This window comes from Chiloscyllium punctatum, chromosome 21 (genome assembly GCF_047496795.1).
Source record: "Chiloscyllium punctatum isolate Juve2018m chromosome 21, sChiPun1.3, whole genome shotgun sequence".
Classification (NCBI taxonomy): Eukaryota; Metazoa; Chordata; class Chondrichthyes; order Orectolobiformes; family Hemiscylliidae; genus Chiloscyllium; species Chiloscyllium punctatum.
In genome coordinates, this window is record NC_092759.1 from 736,083 (window position 1) to 760,340 (window position 24,258).

The following is a 24,258-nucleotide window of genomic DNA, read 5'->3' on the forward strand; positions in this document are numbered from 1 at the left end:
TGAGGAGCAGGAGAGTCGACATTTTGGGCATAACCCCGACGAACGTCGATTCTCCTGCTCCTCGGATGCTGCCTGACGTGCTGTGCCTTTCCAGCACCACACTGTCGACTCTGATCTCCAGCATCTGTAATCCTCATTTTTTCCTCTGGAACTAACACCGAGCGTTTGCTTTGCGTATTTTATTTATGCTCTTGCCAAGCTGTACGTATGTATGTTTATATCTGAAGTTGAACACATATTTAAAATGGTTAATTGAGCTAAAACCTAACTCTTTATGCGTTCTGCATTGTCAACACCCAATGGGGAAGGTGCGTTATATAACTTGTCTATTTCCGCTTTAAGATCCTCAGATTTAATGTCTGATTGTGCTGAGTTAGCCAATCTCTGCTAGTAAGGCTGTCTGCATTGTAGATTCTGAAGTTCCCTCCACACCTCTTGAAATTCTCGAGTCTACTTGTGATGAGAAGCAAATTTAATGCCTATCGTGAAAGCAGAATATTCTGGATGCTGGAAATCTGAAATAAAAACAGAATGTGCTGTAAAATCTCAGTTAGATCGGCCTCTTCTTTGGAGCTGCTGTTTTTCACATTTTAGAAGTTCAATGTCTGATTTAAAAGAGGGCATTATGGGGTATCACAGCCCTCCCTCGTGAGTTCAGTTTGGTGTTAGACTGCGGCATTGGCATAGAACTGGTCAGTCCTTTGATGTGGCAACAACTTGTCCATCCCTTGCACACTTAAGGCTGAGGTAGATAGATTCTTGGCCAATCGGGAAATCAAAGGAAGTCGATGTGAGGACTGTCAGATCAGCAGTGATCCTATTGAATGGTGAAGCAGGCGGGAGTGGCTGAATGCTTTTATTTCTCATGGTCTTATCACACTTATGTTCTTATCACTGTTACTCCTTCCAAAGTGAATCACCTCACACCTTTCCACCTTAAATTCCATTTGCCACCTCTCAGCCCAGCTCTGCAGCTTACCTATGTATCTCTGTAACCTACAACATCCTTTGTCACTGTCCACAAGTCATCTGACCTTAGTGTCATCTGCAACTTTACTAACCCATCCTTCTATGCCCTCATCCAGATCATTTTATGAAAGTGACCTACAACCGTCGACCCACAATAAATCCTTGCGGTACCCCATTAGCAACTGAACTCCAGCATGAATATTTCCCATCAACCACCACGCTCTGTCTTAACAGGCGGCATAGAAAGAAAGGGAAGCCAAAGTTCCTTTGTTCCCAATAGCTCAAGAAGAGTCGTGCCCCCACTACCCCACCCTGGAGTGTTGTACAGGTTGGCATGAAGAACCCAAGTCGATGCTATCATTGAGCCATGGACTGGCCTTCTTTGTTGATAAGCAGGAGAGCTAGGTGAGTGGAGGGTGGGGGGATTGGGGTTGGGTCAGTGAGTGTCACACCCAATGCAATGATACCCCTGCACTCCAGTGTGGTACCATCCCAAAGGAGGAGGAGCACGAGGGTGGCATTGGCGGGAAACGACAGCCAAGCGTCACGTGGTAATCCACTGCTGGGCGCCGACGGTGACGACGTGGCGCAGGGGCGGGGCGGAAGGCGGGTCACGTGAGCGCGAGGCCGCCATTTTATCAGCGGCACCGGCGGCGGCGGCGGCGGCAGAGGAATGGAAATGTGAGGTAAAGGAGTTGGGGTCGTCTCTGAGGGGGTGGGGAAAAGGGTAAGAAAGAAGAGGGGGGGGAGATCTCCGAGCTGGGGACAGCCTGAGGGGAGGGGGGGGAGATCTCCGAGCTGGGGACAGCCTGAGGGGGAGATCTCCGAGCTGGGGACAGCCTGAGGGGGAGATCTCCGAGCTGGGGACAGCCTGAGGGGGAGATCTCCGAGCTGGGGACAGCCTGAGGGGAGGGGGGGGAGATCTCCGAGCTGGGGACAGCCTGAGGGGAGGGGGGGGAGATCTCCGAGCTGGGGACAGCCTGAGGGGGAGATCTCCGAGCTGGGGACAGCCTGAGGGGGAGATCTCCGAGCTGGGGACAGCCTGAGGGGGAATCTCCGAGCTGGGGACAGCCTGAGGGGGAATCTCCGAGCTGGGGACAGCCTGAGGGGGAGATCTCCGAGCTGGGGACAGCCTGAGGGGGAGATCTCCGAGCTGGGGACAGCCTGAGGGGGAGATCTCCGAGCTGGGGACAGCCTGAGGGGGAGATCTCCGAGCTGGGGACAGCCTGAGGGGGAGATCTCCGAGCTGGGGACAGCCTGAGGGGGAGATCTCCGAGCTGGGGACAGCCTGAGGGGGAGATCTCCGAGCTGGGGACAGCCTGAGGGGGAGATCTCCGAGCTGGGGACAGCCTGAGGGGGAGATCTCCGAGCTGGGGACAGCCTGAGGGGGAGATCTCCGAGCTGGGGACAGCCTGAGGGGGAGATCTCCGAGCTGGGGACAGCCTGAGGGGGAGATCTCCGAGCTGGGGACAGCCTGAGGGGGAGATCTCCGAGCTGGGGACAGCCTGAGGGGGAGATCTCCGAGCTGGGGACAGCCTGAGGGGGAGATCTCCGAGCTGGGGACAGCCTGAGGGGGAGATCTCCGAGCTGGGGACAGCCTGAGGGGGAGATCTCCGAGCTGGGGACAGCCTGAGGGGGAGATCTCCGAGCTGGGGACAGCCTGAGGGGGAGATCTCCGAGCTGGGGACAGCCTGAGGGGGAGATCTCCGAGCTGGGGACAGCCTGAGGGGGAGATCTCCGAGCTGGGGACAGCCTGAGGGGGAGATCTCCGAGCTGGGGACAGCCTGAGGGGGAGATCTCCGAGCTGGGGACAGCCTGAGGGGGAGATCTCCGAGCTGGGGACAGCCTGAGGGGGAGATCTCCGAGCTGGGGACAGCCTGAGGGGGAGATCTCCGAGCTGGGGACAGCCTGAGGGGGAGATCTCCGAGCTGGGGACAGCCTGAGGGGGAGATCTCCGAGCTGGGGACAGCCTGAGGGGGAGGGGGGAGGGGGAGATCTCCGAGCTGGGGACAGCCTGAGGGGGAGGGGGGAGGGGGAGATCTCCGAGCTGGGGAGAGGGGACTCTGAGCTGGCGACGTGTGGTTGTATGTTCGACACATTGAAAGCTCTAAGCTAGGGGAGCTACATAACTGGGGAGGGGAGGGGAGGGGAGGGGGGAAAGCTCTCAAAATCAATTGACAGCAGCAGTTCCACTCCTTGTCTTGCTATACCTTTAAATTTGTTTAATGTCTCCAGAAATGGTAGGGGGACAAATCTGGGCTATTGACGATCACCCTCCAAAACAAACAGCTCCCCTCCCTCATCAGTCTGTTAGCCTTCTTCATTCTCTCACGAGCAATTATTCCAAAAAGTTAATAGGGTGACAGGCATGTTATCTGACTTAAAAATTTTCTTATCTGTAGTCTTCTCTCCTCAGGAGACATCCTTTCAGACCAGGCAAGCTAGTCCATCTGAGTTTAATATTCACTTGTTCATGTTTGTGTCAACTTTTCAAAATAAACTGAGATTGTAACTCTCTGGAGACTTGTTTCAGTTAAATGCTGAAATTAGGGGAAAACATTGTGTTTTTGAAGAAGAATTAGAGATGAGGTGGAGCTCCATCTTGAATACACTAAAAAACTGATTGCAGTTCTCTACTCAAAGGTTAGACTAAGATTCAAGACCCTCTCCAAGTGAAGAAATTTCTCTTGAACCCAAGAAATAAATGGCCTGAGGCTGTGATCACCTAGACTGAGATATTGCAATCGGGGAGATGGACTGGGGAGGGAATAGTCTTTTTGCAAGGTCGTGTCTACACTCTCAAGCCTCCAAATATTTGTATTTTTAGTGAGATTGTCCTTCAACTCCAGAGTTACTGCCTAATCTCTTCTTAAAAGACAGCATCCTCTTTCCAGGAATCAATCTCAGAAGCCCTCAGTGCAACCCTCTGATTAACAGTTCTTGTTTGAAAACAGTGATACTCGAAACTTTAACTTCGCTCGAAATAGCTGTTGTTTTGTGTTTCACTCCTTGGAAGGCCAGTCGCACCATGATTGATCCATTTACTGAGCCAAGAAACTCAGCCTTGATCTGTACTTCAGCCGGTGTCCTTGACAAGTACTGGCTGCTGTGTAGCTGCACCTATATCAACACTGTGTGACAGATCCAGGTGTTGGTACCTGTTCTGTCTACACAGTGGAATATCTGATTAGTGGAAGTTTTTTTTTTACAAGGATTATGCTATTATTCATTAATATCTGGTCTTGTTGCTTATGTTATAATGATGGTGGTGTACATGAACAAAATTGCATTTATAAACTGCATGTCAACTGTTCACCCAGAGTTGTATTTATAAATTCTGTCTTTTCCAAGCCTTGGGCTTGAGTAAGCCATCGATTTATTCTGTTCTTGACTGAGTACATTTAAAACAAATTGCAGACATGACCTCTTGAGGATTGGAGAGCTGACTTCTTCTGTTTCTCTAAAACGTCCTGTTAGGTGGTATTTTCCAAAAGAGGTTGCTGGTTTGCCTAGGAGTGTGCCACTGCAATTCTGTGGCTTATGGCAACATTAATGGAAAGCTCTGTAACACCACTAACCAGAATGATTTTCTTCATTGTAAAGAGGGTGGCGTGGTGATTAGAACTGCTGCCTGACAGCGCCAGGGACCCAGGTTTGATTCCACTCTCGAGTGACTGCTTGCACGTTCTCCCTGTGTCTGCATGGGTTTCCGTTAGGTGTTCCGGTTTCCTCCCACAGTCTAAAGATGTGCAGCAGGTTAGGTGGTTTGGCCATGCTAAATTGCTGCAATGTCCAGGGATATTGCAGGACAGGTGGATTGGTCATGACAAATGTAGGTTATGGGATAGAGGGTGGGGGTGGGTCTGGGTGGGATGCAGTTCAGAGGGTTGGTGCAGGCTTGACAGACTGAATGGCCTCTTTCCAGGCTGTAATGGTTCCATGTATTAGATTAGATTACTTACAGTATGGAAACAGGCCCTTCGGCCCAGCAAGTCCACACCGCCCTGCTGAAGCGTAACCCACCCATACCCCTACATCTACATTTACCCCTTACCTAACACTACGGGCAATTTAGCATGGCCAATTCACCTGACCTGCACATCTTTGGACTGTGGGAGGAAACCGGAGCACCCGGAGGAAACCCACGCAGACACGGGGAGAATGTGCAAACTCCACACAGTCAGTCGTCTGAGGCGAGAATTGAACCCGGGTCTCTGGCGCTGTGAGGCAGCAGTGCTAACCACTGTGCCACCATGCCGCCCACTTATTCTTTTAAAAATGAATATTTTGTTGCAGTTGTACAGAGCATTGGTGAAATCTAAAATATTTTAGATGTTGTCTCCTTGTATAAGAAAAGACATAATTGCATTGTAACCAGTTCAGAGAAGGTCTACTTGACTGATAACTGGGACTGAGGGACTTAAGAAAAGTTGAAGAATTTGGGTCTGTGTGCATTAGAAAGGAACTAGGAGAAAGTGAGGACTGTAGATGCTGGAGATCAGAGTCAAGAGTGTGGTGCTGGAAAAGCATAGCACATCAGGAAGGTTCCTGATGAAGGGCGTATGCCCAAAACATTGATTCTCCTGCTCCTTGGATACTGTCTGATGTGTTATGTTTTTCCAGCACCACACTCTTGACTCTGCACTAGAGTTGAGAAGAAATGAGAGGTGGTATTACTAAAATGTAAAATTCAAGGGGACATGACGGGATAAATACTGAGGATGTTCCCCTTCGTGTGGGGATTCTAGAATTATGGGGCACTGTTTCTAAATAAGTGGCCTCCCATTTATTGTGGAAATGATGAGAATCTATTTGAGGGTTGTGTGTCTGTGGAACTTTCTTCCCCAGAGAGTGGTAGGGGCTGTGTTACTGAACATTTTTCAGGCAGAGCTACATAGCTTCTTGACTAACAAAAGAATCAAAGGGCAATGGGGACAGGCAGGAAAATCGAGAGGAGCTCACAACCAGATCGACCATAGTCTTATCAGGCGTGCTGGACTGAATTGATAATTTGCAAAGTGTTTCACATTAATTTACTTAGCACTGCCCAGTACCTGAAAACAATCAAGCTTCCAATAAACTTTTTTTTTAAAAAAAGCTTCTGCTTTTGCCTTTGTTTTACCAGTAAGTGCACAAAACAGGCATATATGTTGAGTGTCTCATGTCCAGCATTGGGGTCTGTTGCTCATCATTCCTTTCCTAATTATAAAGGAAGTGAAATTAGCTTCGTTGATTTACTTAAGTAACTGCTCTCATATCCCATTGGATGCCAGAATGGTAAACACTGACCACATTGTATATCATTTACTCAGCTGCAGAAGTGTGGCTGTAAGTTCTTAATTGGTTACAGTGTTTATGCACTCTCCCTTTTTTAATGGTCCATTAATTGCCTCTTGCCAAGGACCAGAGGAAATGAGACTGCATGTCTCGGGATGAGGTAAACCTGACCAACTACTTCCACCGGCATCCAATTCATGAGTAAACGTATAGTATGAGCTGTTTGTTTGGTGATGGGAGTGCACAATCAAGGGTGTGGACAAAGGAATGATAGAATTTTCAGTTCCTATTCCCTTGGTTCTCACTCACTTTTCCTTGGAGTGCTGAATAATCGTGTACATCTGCCTTTTGATGTTTTATGTCTTTGCCTGGCTGTTGAATTTGCAGAGTCGAAAAATGTGCTGGAAAGGCACAGTAGGTCAGGCAGCTTCTGAACAGCAGGAGAGTTGATGTGTCGGGCTTAAGCCCTTCATCAGGAATTTCTTCCAGTTGTTGAATTTGCAGTTATGGATTAGTAAACAGGGAGAACCTGTAACTGTTGCCTGTTGCTAGCAGGAAGGTCACTGACTTGGAGGATTCCTTTCCCCATTGTAGTTCACTGATCTTCAGAAAAATTGAAGAGGTGGTCAGCCAGAGAGCGAGTTGACATGAGCTGGGAATGATATGTATCTGGTTGTGATCTGGAATATGCTATCTGAATTGGAGGTGGAGGCGGATTCACGATGCACTTCTTAATTGTCAAGTGAAGACATTAGATAAATACTTCAAGAGAGAAATATTAGAATGAGCCAGTGGCTAATTGGTCAACTTTTTCAAGGAGCTGGCATTGGCACAATGTGCAAGTGCCAGTCCTGTATTATCCTCCCCAGTCATAGAATCTCGACAGTTTGGAAGTCCACACCAACCCACCCACGACCCTGTCCTAGTAACTGTGCATTTCCCATGGCTAAACTCCTGGCCTGCATGTCCCTAGATACAATGGGACAAATTAGCATAGCCCGTCCACTTAACCTGCATATAAAGTTATAGAGTCCTAAACCTATGCCCTCTAGTTCTGGACGCCCTGACCCCAGGGAAAAGACTTTGCCTATTTACCCTAACCATGCCCCTCATAATTTTGTAAACCTCTATAAGGTCACCCCTCAGCCTCTGACGCTCCAGGGAAAACAGCCCCAGCCTGCTAAACCTCTTTGGGCTGTGGGAGGAACCCGGATATAGCTAGGATCATCCCCTCAAGCTAGTGCTGTTTCCCTCTGACCTTCAAGATGTTGCTTTTCTATCTGCATTGCTGCCAGACACATGAACGGTTTATGTTCTCTCATTGTTCTTGTTGCTGCGCAGACCTCCAAGGTCTGTGCGTGTGGCAACAGCTTCAGGAATCAGAAGTCATTGCGTCTGTGCGCTGACCAGCAAGTGCAGACCCTCTGAGCAACTGTATAGCTGATGGTTGCAGAAATTCAGGCTTGAATTGCCACAGCGCTGTACATACTGTACATTAATGCCTTCCATCCCCTATACCCAGTCCCTTCCTTTAATTATTTACATGGGTTTGAGGGCTTCATATGAATTGGAAGTCTCTGCAAATTGTTTGGTTTTGCAAACAACTGTTAATTACCAGGAGCCAATTTAATACTTTTGATGTGCCTAATTGCAGGATTTGAGTGATTATTTATAAATAATATGCAGTTTTCTGCTTTCAAGGTTGAACTGCACAAGGACTGAACATGGAGTTGGTGAAGAACGTTCACTCTGGCCTTCCTCTCCCTGAGCCACACTCCGAAATCCAGCGGCTCTCTCTGGTCCGCGGTGATTATCTCTACTATCATTACGGCTGTGATGGGACAGACGACTGTGGATGGGGCTGCGGCTACCGGACGATGCAGACTCTCTCTTCCTGGGTTATTCTGCAGCAGACGAATATAAAGAACCACCAGGTGCCTACCTTGAAGGAAGTGCAGGAGGCACTGGTGGAGATGGAGGATAAGCCCCCGAACTTCATTGGTTCCAAGACCTGGATTGGCTCCTTCGAGATCGCGCTGTGCATCGACAAGTTCTATGACATCCCATGCAAATTGATTCACGTGCGGCGAGGGGGCGAGCTCTTGCAGAAAGTCGACGAGCTCTACCTGCACTTTGACACATTGGGGTCCCCTGTCATGATGGGCGGTGACAATGACAATGCTTCAAAGGGGATTCTGGGCATGTGCACAGGCACAGAGAACCACTACTTCCTCGTCCTGGATCCCCATTATTCTGGGAAGACCCTGGACAAGGAGTATGCCCAAAGGAAAGGCTGGGTTGCTTGGAAGAAGCTGGACTTGTTTGACCAGAATTCGTTCTATAATTTCTGCCTCCCTCAGTGTAAAGGTGTGTAACCTAGTAACTTCACTGCCGCACACTGTTACTGTTCACAAATGTCATGTCCGTCTCCTGTGTTGTGATCTATTTATTAAACAGCCATGATAATTGGCTGAATTGAAGCTTCAAGTAAACAATTCTCAGTAAAACATGCTCCCTGTCCAAGGTTAATGTACCATGGTTCTGTGTCCCATGAGATGAAGGGGTGGGGTATTCGAGGAGCAGGCCTTTCTGACTGAAAGGGTGAATGTGGGGTAACATCAAAGGAATGTCTTATTGTTCTTTGCGAGGGCCAGCATTTGTTACCTGTCCTTAATTCCCCTTGATCTGAGTGGCCTGCCAGACCATCAGTTGGCAGTTCAGTCAATGATATTGCTGACAATCTGGAGTCATATGTAGGTCAGACAGGGTGAGAATGGTGGATCACATTCCTTCAAGGTTTTTTTCAACGATCACCATCATACCCTTTCTTGTTATGATGTACCTGTATCCATTATGTGTATTCTGCTATATCACCTTAAAGTACCACATCTAGAGTGACTCATTCCTTTCTCCTTTAAACAATGTAAAATTCAATCATATTATAATAGTTGCTACCTGGGTTTTTTTCCACAGTGAGGTCATGAATTAATCCTATCTCACTACACAATACCATATCTAGTGTAGCCTGCTCCCTGGGATCAGATCCTGAATATGCTTTTCTAAGAAACTATCCTGAAAACATTCTCTGAACTCACCTATGCTATATTTATCAATCTGATTTTTCCAGTCTGTATGTGGATCAAAATCTTTCATGTAGCTTTTCAACACGTTCCATTACTTCATCTTTTATACTTCAAACTATTTTGTGATTACTGTTAAAGGCACTTTCTACCACTTCCACATGTGATTTCTTCCCTTTTATCATTTCATATTCCTAGCCAAATTGTCTCCACACCTTGGTTTCCTGAATTTAGGTCATCCATCTCTATTGTGATGATACCATCAATAACTAACACTTTACATTTCCTAGTTTGCTGTCCTGCTTTCAATGTGTATCTTCAATATTATGTACCTAATCCATCTCAATCTGCAGCCACGTCTATGTAATGTTACCAGATCATATTTATCTCATTTCAAATACTGTATGCAATCATAAATAGCATCTTTAGCTTTATTTTATTTCCCTTTAATTTTTTTTCTGTTGGAATTGTAGTCTGTCCCTTCCTGTCATGGTCTGTTTATCATTTCCCCTATTATTACTTCTCTCTTTTGCCTTGACTCTATTCTTTAATTTACCTCATCCTCCCAAATTTATTCCCTTGCCACTATTAGTTTAAAATTCCCATCCACTTGTCAAGTTATGCAGCCCGCTAGAATCAGCATGGTTCACGTAGAAGAGGTGTTCTAACAGTATAGATCCCATTCTCCCCAGAACTGGTGTCAGTTCCCCATGAACCGGAGCCTATTTCTCCCACAACAGTCTTGGAGCCACGCATTCATCCCTTTGATTTTACTCAATTGACAATCTGTATGTGGCTGAGGTGATAGCCTAGAAATTAATACCTTTGAGGAGGTTTTTAAAAATTTGGTCCTAACTACTCAATGTGACTATGCAGAAACTCCTTTTCTTTATCATATATTGCTGGATTGTTGAATCACATCTCTGTCATCTTCTACCTGGTATCTCTTAGCCTTAGCAGCTGCTAACCTGCGTTGCTATTGTGTGCAAACACATCTGTTGCTGAATTGGGATTCAGTGGCTCGGGTTTGAACTTGAGACAAAATTATACATTTGGTTGGTTGTAACTTGCACTTCTGGGATAGGATCAGGCTTAACCGTGCTTGATACTTTAGTCAGTTCCTAACACCACTCATTAGCCAGAACTGCAAGTGGTTGATTGAGATTCTGAAATCCAAGAATCAGAGGAACAAAATAAAATTACATTGTCAATTAGTTTAAACATGTTTATTTGTAGATACTGATCATTGTCAAACTGATTGGTTTCAACTTGCAAACTTGTTACTCCTAAATGTGCAAAGGGCTCTGCATAGCCATATGAGATTTTACTTGCATTCAATGGGTAAAATTAAAATAACACATTCATGTTTAGTTTTACCCTATCTGCTGTACAATACCAAGGAATCTGGATTATACAATTGGTCATATTCTTGCCTCTGAGCTGGAAAGCCCAAACTGAGGTCTCACACCAGCACTGAAAACTCCAGCCATGATTTGGTGGTTGTGGAGGGTGGGGTAGTTGTGTAAACAGTCTGCATCTGTGCTGGTCCCTCAGCCTGGATAAATGGGAAGGGTGAGCGGTTGGAATCATCTATTCTTCACACTTGCTGCTAGGTGCAATAGGGTTAGCACTGTTTCCTCATGAATCCTCTGAATTGTACACACTTAAAATAAAGATGCAAACATTTACACCAAAAAAAATTACTGTTTTATAAATCGAGTGAAATATTGTCACACATAAAATCTCACTTATCATTTGACTGTGGCCTTACTGCCCAACATTGAGAAACAAAGCAAAATTTTAACACACAACCTGCATGATCCTGAGATTATAATGCAAAATTGCAGACTTGTGTGATGAAACATGTAATGTCAAGCTAATAAACTTCATCCCATCAACTATGATTCAATTTTAATTGAAAATTGTTGCAATCCCTCAGTAAGAACTGAATGAGATCCTGTAAGAGCAGGAGCTGTTGTAAGTTGGTCTAAACTCCACACCATTTTGCTTTGGATCTCACTATTCCAAATTTTTAGCTTGTATCCTTGCTTGGGATCCCGACACCAACGTTAGAAGCTCTGTGTTGTAAATGTTGTTATATATGGATAAAGTTCCTGTGTACTTGATTAAATCGCATCAATATTGCTGTTGATTTATCGTGGCTAAAAGATGTGAAATCCCATTTTTATTAAAATGAGATCTTGCAGAACAATTAGTATTTTGGGAAATGATTTCCGTTCTTTTGTCCAGTTTTGCATAAAAACTGCTGTTTAGTGATCTGGACAACAGGGATGTTTCTCCTATTAGTCTGACATTACACTGCACCAAATATTGGCACTTTTTATTTCAACCACTTCCTCCAAAGATTAACTTTGAATAAACTTGCCAGTTTACAAAAGCTCTCAGTTCAAAAGTGATTTTTGAAGTCCTCCTGAACTTTTCAACATGTTAAAATCTTGGCTCGCAATCCAATGTAGCTCACGAACATGGATTCAAGACTTCCCTAGATATCACCTGTTCCATCGGTGAAGCTTTGAAGTTTTCTCACATTGTTATTGTAGCTCTGTTGCTCAACTTTTGCATTATCGTTCACCCAAACAGATTGAGAGGCTGAACATTTGCCTCACTATTGCTGATGCAGCCCATTCAAGGAGTAACTAACTCAAGAAAAGTTAATTCAAAACCAATAGCCAACTGCTTCACATTCCTCAGGGACATAAACTCAAACAGAACTCTCAATCCCATAAATAATTTCTAATTTTCACTTACTGATCCATTTGCTTTCTTGAATATTGAATTCTCAGTCATTAAACCAATAGAATTCATTTCAGTGCAATTATCATTCACCAGCTGCCACTTTCTGAAAGATCTCAAATTTTAATCACCTTTAATATGTCTCAGCTGTGTCACAGATTAGTTCTGAATATAGCTGTTCCATCTTCCCCGGCTCTCACTAATACCCACGTGGGAGTTATGAGGGATAACTCGACAAGCTGAGCAGAATGAACTTTACCATGTTGAGTTTCTACAGTTGAATTAAAAATATTGTCAACATGGGGTAAAATCTTTGGCTGAAGACCTTTTTCCTCTATCTGCCATTTGCTGTCCTACTTGGGCTTGATAACTTACATTTATTTATCTGTGGCCCAATTTCTTTTACAATATCTTCAAATTGTTTGACTTGGCTGTGCTAAGTAGGAAAGTTACAACTGCTGACTTCATTTTCCTGAGATATGTCTGGCACAATGCCCACAAAGTCTACAGATTCTCTCCCACTACACAGCAACTTTTCAGTTTTAATCTTGGTCTCTGAGGAAGTGCTTGATGGTCTACCTTCAGATTTTGTGGATGCTTTAGTGGAATCAGCATATTTGAGTTCCCATTTAGACTCAGCTACATGTTTGATTTTATAAAGCTCTGTGGTTGGAGAAGATTCCATTGAAGTCTTACTCCAGCTGTTAAACTGGGGGTTCTTTTGTTTGGGGACATCACAATCCTTTATATTAGAATCCCCTGGGTTGGCTGGTAACTTAACACAGTTTGTTCCAATATCCGGGTGATCCTTTGACTGGTGAACACATTTGCTCTTCAGTGTGCATTGCATGGTTTCTGTCCTTGTGCTGTCAATGTGGCCACACTGTCTAAGGTCCAGCAAGGTGCTGATGGCATCACATTCTGCTGTAGATACAGGGCGGCTCTGCTCCTGGCATCTATTCAGAGAGTGAGAAGCATGACTGACTGGAGTGTGACTGTCTCTCTGGACACTTGGAGCCACACTTGCAGACATGATGGGTGAAGGAGTGTTGAGCCGTAAACCTTGAAGCACCTGCAGAATCAATTGGATTTTAACAATTAAGTCATGGTTAATTCTTTCTCCTTGATAAAAGTGAGGATTGCAAATGCTGGAGATCAGCGCGCTTTTCCAGCAACACATTTTCAGCTCCAATTCTTATCAACTCCAGTCACAAGAGAAAACAAGTCATTCATATTTCTTGCTAAGGACAAATGGATGAAGATGGGTTTGGGTTTCCCCCAAGCACTTTGTTTTAAAATTATACCTCAAAGCCAAAAAAAAAGTCCAGACTTGGCAGAGCCCTTATTCAGAAGGAGAATTGGTAACTGTAGGGTGGGAGACAGGAAAATCATGTAACATCTCCTGCGTAACAATTCAATTAATTGAACAGACATCTGCAACTGGAAGTATCTTTCAGATAAGTTAACTTCTTTGTTCTACACAGAAAATTAATAAGAGGAGATACAATAGAAATGCTAAAAATTGTGGAGGGTTTTGGCAGAATGTATAGGGAAAAAAACTTTCCACTGGTAGAGAGGGTCAGTCTCCAGAGGATTTGGATTTAAGATATTGACCAAAAATAAAAGCAAAAAAAGGTACAGAATTTTCATTTTACATGATCTGGAACATGCTGCCTAATGGTCACGAAGGATTTAATAGCAGCTGTAGAAAGGAAATTGAAAGGACTGCAGGGAGCTTTTTCATAAAAGAGTTGGTCCAAGTATAATGGCCTGAATGGTCTTTCCCTGGGCTGAGAGATTATCATGCATTTTCATAATGTAGAAGTTACTGTAAGAGAAAAACAAATAGTGGAGCCACACCAAGGCAATAAAGTAACCTTAAGATATTTAAACAAAGACATGCACGAAAATTCTTAGAGGCATGGCATTCTAATCAGAACTTGATCAATAAACACATCGATTTAGACTCTATTTACCTTCCCTTGAGAGAAAAAAAAAAGAACCAGAACCAGGGCAGCATGGTGGCACAGTGGTTAGCACTGCTGCCTCACAGCGCCAGAGACCTGGGTTCAATTCCTGCTTCAGGCTACTGTGTGTGGAGTTTGCACATTCTCCCAGTGTCTGTGTGGGTTTCCTCCAGGTGCTCTGGTTTCCTCCCACAATCCAAAGATGTGCTAAATTGCCCGTAGTGTTAAGGGGTAAATATAGGGGAATGGGTCTGGGTGGGTTGCTCTTTGGAGGGTCAGTGTGGACTTGTTGGGCCTAAGGGCCTGCTTCCACACTAAGTAAACTGAACTGACATCCTCTGCGTGAAAAAGTTGCCCCTTACGTCCCTTTTATATCTTTCCCCTCTCACCCTAAACCTATGCCCTCTTGTTCTGGACACCCCCACACCAGGGAAAAGACCATGTCTATTTATCCTATCCATGCCCTTCATAAATTTTATGAGGGTCACCCCTCAGCCTCCGATGCTCTAGAGGAAACAGCCCCAGCCTGTTCAACCTCTTCCTACAGCTCAAATCCTCCAATCCTGGTAACATCTTTATAAATCTTTTCTAAACCCTTTCAAGTTTCATAACATCCTTCCAACAGGAAGGAGACCAGAATTGCACACAATATTCCAAAAGTGGCCTAACCAATGTCCTGTTCAGCTGCAACATGACCTCCCAACTCCTGTGTTCAATACTCTGACAAATAAAGGAATGCATACCAAACACCTTCTTCACTATCCTATCTACTTTCTAGGAGGTATGAACCTGCACTCCAAGGTCTCTTGTTCATCAACACTCCCTAGGACCGTACCATTAAGTGTATAAGTCCTGCTAAGATTTGCTTTCCCAAAATACAGCACCTCACACTGATCTAAATTAAGCTCCATCTGCATTCCTCAGCCCATTGGCCCATCTGGTTAAGATCCCATTGTAATCAGAGGTAACCTTCAGTGTCCACCAGATTTGACTTGGAAACATTATTTGTTTCTCTCCCCAGATGCAGAGTTTCTTCAGCACATTATTTTTATCTCAAATAGCGTTACCCTGGAGCATTCAAGACACCAACAACTTGCATTTATATAGCACCTTTAATGTAGTAAAATGCCCAAGGTGCTTTACATGAATATTGGGGATATACTGAAGTTCAAGTGGAAACCCATTGCAAAAATGCTGCATCTAAACGGCCTACATGTTTCAAGTGTTCCAACATTACCTGGCGTGTGGGAAGTGAAAGACGGTTGTAAACCCGATAACCAGATGGCAGCATTGGGTCAGTATAGAAAAACTCACATTGATGGATGGCCGGCACTGAAATAAAATAGCAGAACGTTGATGAAACAGTGCGCTAGATGTTTCCTTTTATTTAAGTCTCACCAATAATTTGCATTTAGATAACACCTTCCAAGTAATATCATCTCGCAAAAGTTTAAGATGAGAATCAAGAAAAAAAATGAAACTGGTTTTAAAAATAAAATCTGTGCCAACATTTATTGTCCATCCCAAAGTGCCCTGTGGAAGTGGTGGTGAACCACATTCTTAAATCGAATTTACTACACGGTGTTAGAGGGAAGCCAAGGGTCAACTGTTATAGGTCTGGAGTCACATGTAGACCTGACTGGGTAACGATAGCAGTTTTCCTTCCTCAAAAGACATTGTGAAACTATTGGATTGTTGTAAAATGCCACCTTAGTTGCCTCTACTGAGCTCATCTTTTTAAAGTACGGATTTAATTAACTGAATTTGAAATCCCCAGCTAATGTAGTGAGATTTTGAAACAAAGTTGGGTGTTTTGGGACAAAATTCTCAGAATTGGCATGAATCACCAGTACCCAAACAGAATAATTATTGTTCACAGTAGCTCACTATGTCAGTTTGCTTGCCACAATCTCAAGAGCACTAACTACAGTGGGGAGATTCTGATATATTGACAGGGTCACTGGATCAGAAGCCTAGGCTACTGCTGGTGAAACTTAAATGCAATTAACAAAATATGGAATTGAAAACTACTCTCACTGATGGTGACTATGACAACAATAATTGTTACAAAAACCCATCAGTTTCACTTGTGCCCTGTGGAAGGAAATCTATTCTAACCTGGTGTGGCCAACATTTGACTCCAGATTACAAATAAATTGACTTTTTATTGGCCTTTGAAATGGATGAAGAAGCCAGTAAGTTCAAGGGCAGTGAGGACTGGGACATAAATCCTAGCCTTGCCAATGACTCCATGCCTTGTGAAACAATAAGTTGAAACTACACACCACTTAAAGTAATTTGTTGATTTTGAAGAACTTTGGGCTTGCCCTGTGGAAGTGAAAGCTTCCATATAAATGCTTTTTCTGCCTTTTGACATTCAAATGAAGAAAGACATAAAGCAAAAAGTTAGACAAGAGAGATCTCGGATTTCATGACAGAATGTTGCTTAGCCATGCCTTGTACTGGGATTTTAAATATATGTAATGCCTGTATTACTGTTTTGAACTGGAATCCAACAGAGCTCATTACTTACTGTGAATTTCTTGAGAACGGAGGATGCTGGCTTCAGATTTCACGGTGTGGTCAGGCCTAGAGTAGGAATCAGTGGAATCTTTGTTCTTAAATCTGCAGTCATCAAATTCAGCAAAGACACTCTGTGACTGCTGAGATGAAACAGCAGCATAAAAGGAGTGAAAAGATGGGTGTGATAGAGTCCTGTTGGAGAATGGAGCAACAACACCTGAATGTGTCACCTGAACAAAAAGGAGAGACACCTGTGAGTACTCAAACAGCTGTGTGTTGATTTCAAATTGAACCATGAGATTAATGGCTCAGGGCCCAGAAAAGATCTTGCTTTCTGAAATTCAGAATCTGTTCAATGCTGCCATGACCCAATACAAGGTGTAAGGGTGGTATAAATTTAGTTTGAAAGTTGGTCAAAATGGTCAGTATTATGTGTGGATGTCCCACCTGATTATTCAAAAGAACTGGATGTTGGATGAGAAGTAAGTCAGGGTGCTAAGAGCTGCAGTCACCCAACTAATCTTATGGGCCTCAGGTACTGCATTCTTGCTCCTCTCAGGGCCCCACAGAATAATTCAACTTTATCTCTGAAGGGCCTTTCCACTCCCCAATGGAGCGGAGAACAGAACCTGCAGGATCCCGGCGGTTTTGCATAACCACACAGGATAACATTGGACAGTTCAGCACGCATAATGGCATTGCGCTATAACTTTGTCTTTGGGCAGGTTTATTGCTTACTTTAAGTCTCCCATCAATAGCCTAACCCACTGGTGGCAGTGCAGTCACAAAGGGGAGAAGAAATCCCAAAACTGACAACTAACAGTTGTGTCTATCTGCAACTCTGATGCACCTACACCAACACCAACAGGAGGTTCTCTCTCTATCTCTGACTCATGGCCCCTGTTATTGTAACCGACTCCTGACTCTCAACACCCTGTTTAGCCAAGCAAACAGCACACCAAAACTAAATACTGGGAACATACAGCAAGTCGATTAGCATTCCATCAAAAAGATGAGATGGCATTTCAAGTGCCTGCCATGGAAACATAAATGATAGCATTCCCCACTGAGTCCACATACTCACAAGTAACTAATGATGAGATCTATGGCAGGCACATTCTGGTATCACAGTCTGCAATTTTGAGGGGACAGACTGCCACAGAACACATTTCCTTGTCTAAGATTTTCTATCAGTTCCTTTTCTTTAGGGAGAGTTGCTGTGAAGCAGGCAGCTTCCCTAGAAAGGAAGGGAGGGAGGGGCAAATCAATTACAAAGTGGTATTTATGTAGGCCTGAAAACCGGTGGTTCCAAGTTGGAACAAGTGCACGCGTGGGCCCGTGAAGCGGTGGGGGTTGACAGGTGGAGAGAGTGATACCGTAAAAGTAAAGTTCAAACCTCTCTGCACTGGGAAGCAGTCCTTGAACTGGATGTGCTTGCATCTCCCACATTGTTAAATGAAGAAGATTTAACTCTGTCCGATGACAATGCAGCAAGCTGATTGTGGACGGTCTCTCCTCCTAGGTTGAAAGGAAGCATTAATTCCAGAGTTCCGTACAGCCTTTAAAGTATAGAATGATAAAATGTTGGGCATACACAATCAAAATCAGTCAGATGTCAAGGCTATTCATAGAATCACAGAATTCCTACAGTGTGGAAGCAGGCCATTCAGTCCATAAAGTTCACACCGACCCTCAGGAGCATCCCACCTAGATACACCCCCTATCCTATTCCTGTAACCATGTATTTCCCAAGATTAACCCAGCTAGCTTACACATCCTTTGACGCTATGGGCAATCTAGAATGGCCAATCCATCGAACCTGCACGTCTTTGAACTGTGGGAGGAAACCACAGCACCAGAATGTGCAAACTCCACACAGTCATCTAAGGCTTGAATTAAACAATGTCCCTGGGGCTGTGAAGCAACAGTGTGAACCATTGAGTCACCATGCTGCTCTCAGGCCCCTTGAGCCCATTCCCCCATTCAATAAGATGATGGCTTATCTGACTGACCTCAACTTCACATTTCCACAATAACTAAATTGTTGATTAACAGGAGTATCAATCAACTTCTGCTTTTAAAATATTCAATGACCCTGTTACCACGGCTGACTGGGAGGTGGGGTGGGGGTATTCTAAAGACAGAAAGAAATCCTCTTCATCTTTGATTCAAATGGAAGACTCCGGATTTTTAAATTGTATCCCCTAGTCCTAAATCTCTCCCACAAGGGAAAGTACCCTTTCAGCATCCACAATGTCAAGTCTTTCACATAAAGACAAGTTCACTCTGCCTGATTGCATTAATATTTCTAAGTGCCCTGCTTGAAAAAGATATAAATGTGTTAAAATTAAAGCGATTTCCCAATGCAATAACCAATAATAACCGACGCACAATTAAAGAAAACCTGTTACCTCCCTGTAATCTCATCAATTCTCTTACCTCCAGCATGCAGGGATGAGAAAGAACTCTTTATTCCAGGACTATTCATAGCTTTCTCAAACTCGCTGTAATACGGAAATGGGGGAGGTTCCCCAATGATTCGCAACAGGGACCTACAGTAAAAAAAAAGCCCAATGATTAGTCACAGGCTCAGAGATTTAGTTTCATCCCTCCAAAACACAAACTTATCCTTTGTTGATCTGGCAACTGAATCCATGGCCCATTTGCTTTGTTCATCAGTCCCTTCCACTGTGAGGCACTAGGTAACAATACCCATTCAGTCCTTTTAGTTTCATCAGTCATTGGTCTTCTCAGTTAAATAACTGACCCAACTGGAGTAACTCTTCTAGCATTTTGATCTTTTTGTGCTTCTGTTCCTTTACCCAGGGAATGGTGACAATGTGGCACTCTACTATAGGGAATGGTTCAGGTGTACAGCATTTTAGGCGGAAACTGTATAAACATGAGGGCAAAAAGAACAGAAGGGTATACTGATCTTGTGATATAAAAAGGAGCAGACTCTTTCAAACTAAAAAACACCAGCATGGTCCAGATACCAAATCAACTGTTTACGTTCTGTACAATCTGCTAAACATTAAATTTCCAGCAACTATTACTTTTGTTTTTTGTTCATGGAGTGCAGATGCTTCTTAGGCTTTATTTCAAACTTGTCTACATTAAACTTCCATTTATCATTTATGAGTAATGCAAAAAAACTTTCTTATAAGACCTGGACTGCACTCTCCAAGTCTAAAGCCTTTCCGCTCATTCTCCATCCAAAGCTTGGTGTTATCTACACTGAAGCCATTAGCTTTGTACATTTAGGTGTCAAATGGTCTTTTTATTGCTAATAATAAAATAGTGATACATGATGAAAACAATAGTTTTTGTCCCTGCTCCCCTGAAAATACCAATTCTAACTGTGTTGCAACCCTCCAGGGTATTTCCACCCCCTCCCCCAGTTCTTCACTGCTAAACTGAAAATTTGGAAGTTAGCAAGCTAATAGAGGGCTCACCCAGAATGTGCTTTGTGCTAGCAAGGGTAATGATTGGAACCAAAGTTGACATTCCTTCCACGCTTAGCTCAACTATGGAACTCGTATTATAATACCTTTTCAAGCTTTCATGCAACTGAATCAATTCTTTGTAGATCAGTGAATTTGCAACTTTACCTTATGGCACTGTTCATAATCATAGAATCCCTACAGTATGGAAGCAGAGCATTTGGCCCATCTAGTGCACACTGGCCCTCCAAACAGCCTTCCACCCAGACACATTGCATGGACTGTTTCAATATTTGAGGATTTTAGAGGTCAGCAAAGAGTCATTTACATTGTTGTGGGTCTGGAGTCACATGGAGGTCAGACCAGGTGAAGATCTCAAATTTCCTTCCTTAAACAGAACATTAGTGAACCAGATGGGATTTTGTGACAATTAATGTGTTTGCATTCTTGCCAATAGGCAAGTTTTTAACGTTCTAAAAATATTTATTGATTTCGAATGTGTTATGGTAGGATTCAAAATCCATGACCCCAGAACATTTACATAGCATTTTGGATTACTGGTCTAGTGACACCATCACTTAAAAGGACATTAGTGAACAAGATAGATTTAGTAAGAGTACAGCTGATACGGTCACAGTCACCATTGAGACTAGCATTTTTTTCTTAATTGAATTTAAAACCACCAAATAATGCAGTGGGTCCCATGACTCTTACTACATTTTGGTAAAAACAAGGACTGCAAATGCTGGAAACCAGAGCCTGGATTAGAGTGGTGCTGGAGAAGCACTGCAGGTTGTTTTCCTGCTCCTCGGATGCTGCCTGACCTGCAGTGCTTTTCCAGCACCACTCTAATCTAGACTCTTACTACATTTTGTCTGGGCCTCTGGATTACTAGTTTAGCAACATTAACAACTCCAGTTCCTTAACAATACTTGACTCAACATTTCTCTCCACAGTAAGAAAACACACAAGGATTTAGGAACCACTTTGGAAGCCGGCAGCACTTTAGGTAACATATCTTGCAAGGAGTACCTGAGATAGTCATGTTCTCCAGTTAATTCCTCGTCAGACAGCACACTATCGAAGTCAGAAATATAGTCATCTGAATCAGAAGATGGGGATTCTGGGCAATCCCAGCTTTGATTCCCCTCGCTCCCTGTACGTTGGTCACTTCCTTCGCCCATTGCTGGTTCATGACTCCATAGTCCTTCCTCCTCTACAGTTACAGGGATTAAAAAAAATTACAATTCCAAGTTAATTTGTGTTAAATACTGTTGGCATAAAGTTTAAAAAATTGCAGTAAAAAGGTAGGTGCAGATGGGATTCAGCTAGAAACTATACAATTGTAAGGGGAGATCTTGTTTCTTCACTAATTTTGGAAATGGTGAAGTTCCCACCTGGTGATAGCATAGGTATTAAAATCAGTATGTACAATACCACTGACTAATTTTCCCCAATTATTGGTTCATAGTACCTACATGGTGGAAATATTGAAGTGAATAATCTGTCCTTTACAGGTGGCTGTAATAAAACAGATTCAAAGTTGTTCATAAGCTTACATGACAATTCCAAGGGTAAAGGTACATTTTTTTTTACAGCAAACTTTATGAACTTGGTGGCTGCATTGAGCCACTTACCATCAGGTAATCAGTTCTACAATTCAGAGTCAATGCCCAAGCAATTCAGAAAGGATCCCCACTCCAAATTGCTATTTAGTGCCCCTGCAGGGAACAGCAGGCAAAAGGTAGGATCAGATGTGATGCCCCCTATAGTTGAATAGGCTAGCAACACACTCTTATGCTCATTCTTGAAGAACGGCCAAATTGCTGGTGCCCATGGAAACGACATGAGCCACTGCCATTAAGGAAAGGACAAACACTCCAGGAAGCTAAAAAAGAAAAGAACATGCTGGGGGGGAATAAAAAAGTGATTTTATTTTTCCAGCTGTCGAGCTCCAGTTTGCTGTTCTCGCCACAGCCATCGGTGATCACAAAAATTGGAATTACTTGCCTCCAGTGCGTGCAGAATTGAGGCTTGCTCCTGTCTTGGGTGGGCTATGACTGTCTTTGCTTGGAGTGGGGTAGTTGGCCACGTCACAGTCCGAAACTCTAATATCGGCCTCGACAACGGCATTATCGGTGTCGTCCATCTCTTGGTCAAAATGTCAGCAAAAGCAGGAGTTGCATCATGAGAGGAGGTACCAGCACTGGGAGTCTAAAGGACAATGGCAAGTTACCAATCTCCACCCACATCCTAAACATGTTTGCCAAGTTGCACATGGTACAATGATCTGCAGGTAGTACCAGCTGGACTGAAACTGGCTTTCAATCAACTCTGAAGGAAGTTTTTTTTTAAAAAAAGGCAAGTGTGGTTTAATATAAAAGTCATGTAGAACAGCTCAGATGACAGTGTACCCACTCTGTGTTATACAGGCACACGGACAAAGTTCAGTTCCCAGTCTGTGTTTGACAGAAGCTCCCACAAGGGTGGCATCCACTGATGATCTAATAGACACCAGCTACAGTGGCTGTAAAAATGGGGTAATTCTTACCCCCACCATTGGAAGACTGAGGATGGATGTTGTGCAAGAATGGGATCAGGTTTGACTGGGGTATCTCTTATGGTCCAATGGTTGTCACAAAGACATTTAAACATGAAGAATATCTACACAGGTCATGCCCACCAGCAGTGTCAGTAGTTGGGAAAGCAGAGGGGTTGCCAAGGGCACACAATGATGTTGATCAAACTCACTGGAGACTTAGTTCCTCCCTGTTTTTCCTCAAAAGAAGAAAAACAAATGGCTGAAGATGGAGGTAAACACAATCCCTGCAATGAGGGACTGAGCTTGAGCTAGCAAAAAGGGATGAGATGGCCAGTCTGAAAATGGGCGAGGGGGGGTTAACTGTCATGTGGGAGGAGGACAGCCTGAAAATAGATGGGGCTGGCCAGATACTGGCAAAAGGTGAGCTTTGTGGAGAAGGCAGGGCTGATATGGACAAGGAGCTATGGCCTGAAATAGGCAAGGAAGAGGCCTGATAATGGGTCAGGAATTGTATGGATGAGGAAGGTGGCAGGGTAACGATTAATAGAGGCGAGAAAGGGTGTGGGTGACAATTTGTGTGTCTCGGTGTGGGTAGGGGGGGTAAGTCTGTTATGTGTGAGCATCCGGCCTGACACAGGCCAGAAAGGGGTGTGGACAGGGAGGGGTGGGAAAGCAGCTATGGGTGAGGAGTGGAAAGGTTGGGTTGGCTGAAAACGGGCAAGCAACAGGCCAGAAAGGGTGTGGGTGACAATGTGTGCATTGGAGGGGGGTGCAGGGTTTGGGGGCTTGATACGGGCGAGTAGTTTGACCTGAGAAAAAGGGGGGGGGGGGGAAAGCTGCTTATAGGGGAGCAAGGGAGGAGACTGAATTGGCTGCAAAGGGCCGAGCAGTTGGCCTGAAACATGCGAGAAAGGGTGTGAATTTGGGGGGGGGTAGGCGAGCAACCGGCCTGAAAGTGAGCGGAGGTGGCCCGATACGGGCGAACGCCGCGCCCGTTTTTGTGCTAAAAGCGGCCCCTCCACCCGAAAAAAAAAGTGGACGAAGTTGGTGTTGTGATATTTTTTTTTGGGGGGGGGGGGGGTAAAGAAATGAAGCCTGTCACCGCCTGGCGATGTTGTTGGTGGGACGAGGAGGAGGGGCCTGATTCCAGCGCCGGGCCTGAAACGGGCGGCCGCCGGAATGTGCGCAACGTTGCGCAGACTGAAGCAGGGACGGGGGGGGTGGTGGCGGGAAGGCGGTAAACAACCGTTGGGCGCCCACCCGCCACAGCGCTCGCGCAGCTGTTGGAATCCTCCCGCGCGGGGGGGGGTGGAGGGGGCAACGCGCAGGCGCACGGCCCCTTTGGGGGTGCGAATGCGGACCGTGTCGGGCGGACCGCGCAGGGGAGGAAGGCAAGATGTCGCAACCTGCCGGACTCGGTAGGGGGGGAAAAAAAAAACCAAACTGGCTGGCTGGCGTCTTTCGTACACGGACGTGCGCTCGTTTTTAAACACTCCTCTTTCCTCCACCTCCTCCTCTCAAATTCTCCGGGTCTTCTTCTCACTGGCTAGCTCCCTGGGGGGGGTGGGGGGGGGGGAAGGCGGACTCTTACCCTTGCTTTGCCGCGGCTCTCGAGTTCCGCGACGAAGTGCCCCTTTTGCAAACTTGTCCCAGTCCCTCGGGGGGGGGGAGCGCAACAAACACACACTGGTCCCCCAGATTTT

The 24,258-nt window shown here is 44.7% G+C and overlaps 2 protein-coding genes across 4 annotated transcripts; one reads left to right on the forward strand and one right to left on the reverse strand.

Moving 5' to 3' along the window:
- The first annotated feature begins 1,547 nt into the window (after positions 1–1,547).
- Positions 1,548–11,538, forward strand: ufsp1 (UFM1-specific peptidase 1). Of its 2 annotated transcripts, none has more exons than XM_072591409.1 (2): positions 1,548–1,655; positions 7,948–11,538. In XM_072591409.1, exon 2 carries the CDS (start codon positions 7,971–7,973, stop codon positions 8,619–8,621), a length of 651 nt encoding a protein of 216 aa, XP_072447510.1. In that variant the 5' UTR covers positions 1,548–1,655; positions 7,948–7,970; the 3' UTR covers positions 8,622–11,538. The 2 variants fall into 2 exon arrangements, with proteins under 2 accessions (XP_072447510.1, XP_072447511.1); XM_072591410.1 differs by having other exon boundaries at positions 1,575–1,650.
- LOC140492502 (uncharacterized) lies at positions 11,536–24,258 on the reverse strand. Of its 2 annotated transcripts, XM_072591408.1 has the most exons (8): positions 24,147–24,258; positions 22,024–22,227; positions 21,046–21,229; positions 19,010–19,122; positions 17,967–18,088; positions 16,581–16,800; positions 15,285–15,379; positions 11,536–13,152 (listed from the first exon to the last, which is right to left on the reverse strand). In XM_072591408.1, exons 2-8 carry the CDS (start codon positions 22,160–22,162, stop codon positions 12,517–12,519), a joined length of 1,509 nt encoding a protein of 502 aa, XP_072447509.1. In that variant the 5' UTR covers positions 22,163–22,227; positions 24,147–24,258; the 3' UTR covers positions 11,536–12,516. The 2 variants fall into 2 exon arrangements, with proteins under 2 accessions (XP_072447509.1, XP_072447508.1); XM_072591407.1 differs by lacking the exon at positions 24,147–24,258 and having other exon boundaries at positions 22,024–23,768.

Excerpts from the sequence above, each read along its gene's own strand:
- ufsp1 (XM_072591409.1), top strand. The coding sequence starts at position 7,971 with ATGGAGTTGGTGAAGAACGTTCACTCTGGCCTTCCTCTCCCTGAGCCA.
- LOC140492502 (XM_072591408.1), bottom strand. The coding sequence starts at position 22,162 with ATGGACGACACCGATAATGCCGTTGTCGAGGCCGATATTAGAGTTTCG. Across the intron at positions 18,089-19,009 it reads CTCATCCCTGCATGCTGGAG|GAGGAGAGACCGTCCACAAT; the intron begins GTAAGAGAATTG and ends CTTTCAACCTAG. Across the intron at positions 13,153-15,284 it reads TTTCACTTCCCACACGCCAG|GTGCTTCAAGGTTTACGGCT; the intron begins GTAATGTTGGAA and ends TTGATTCTGCAG.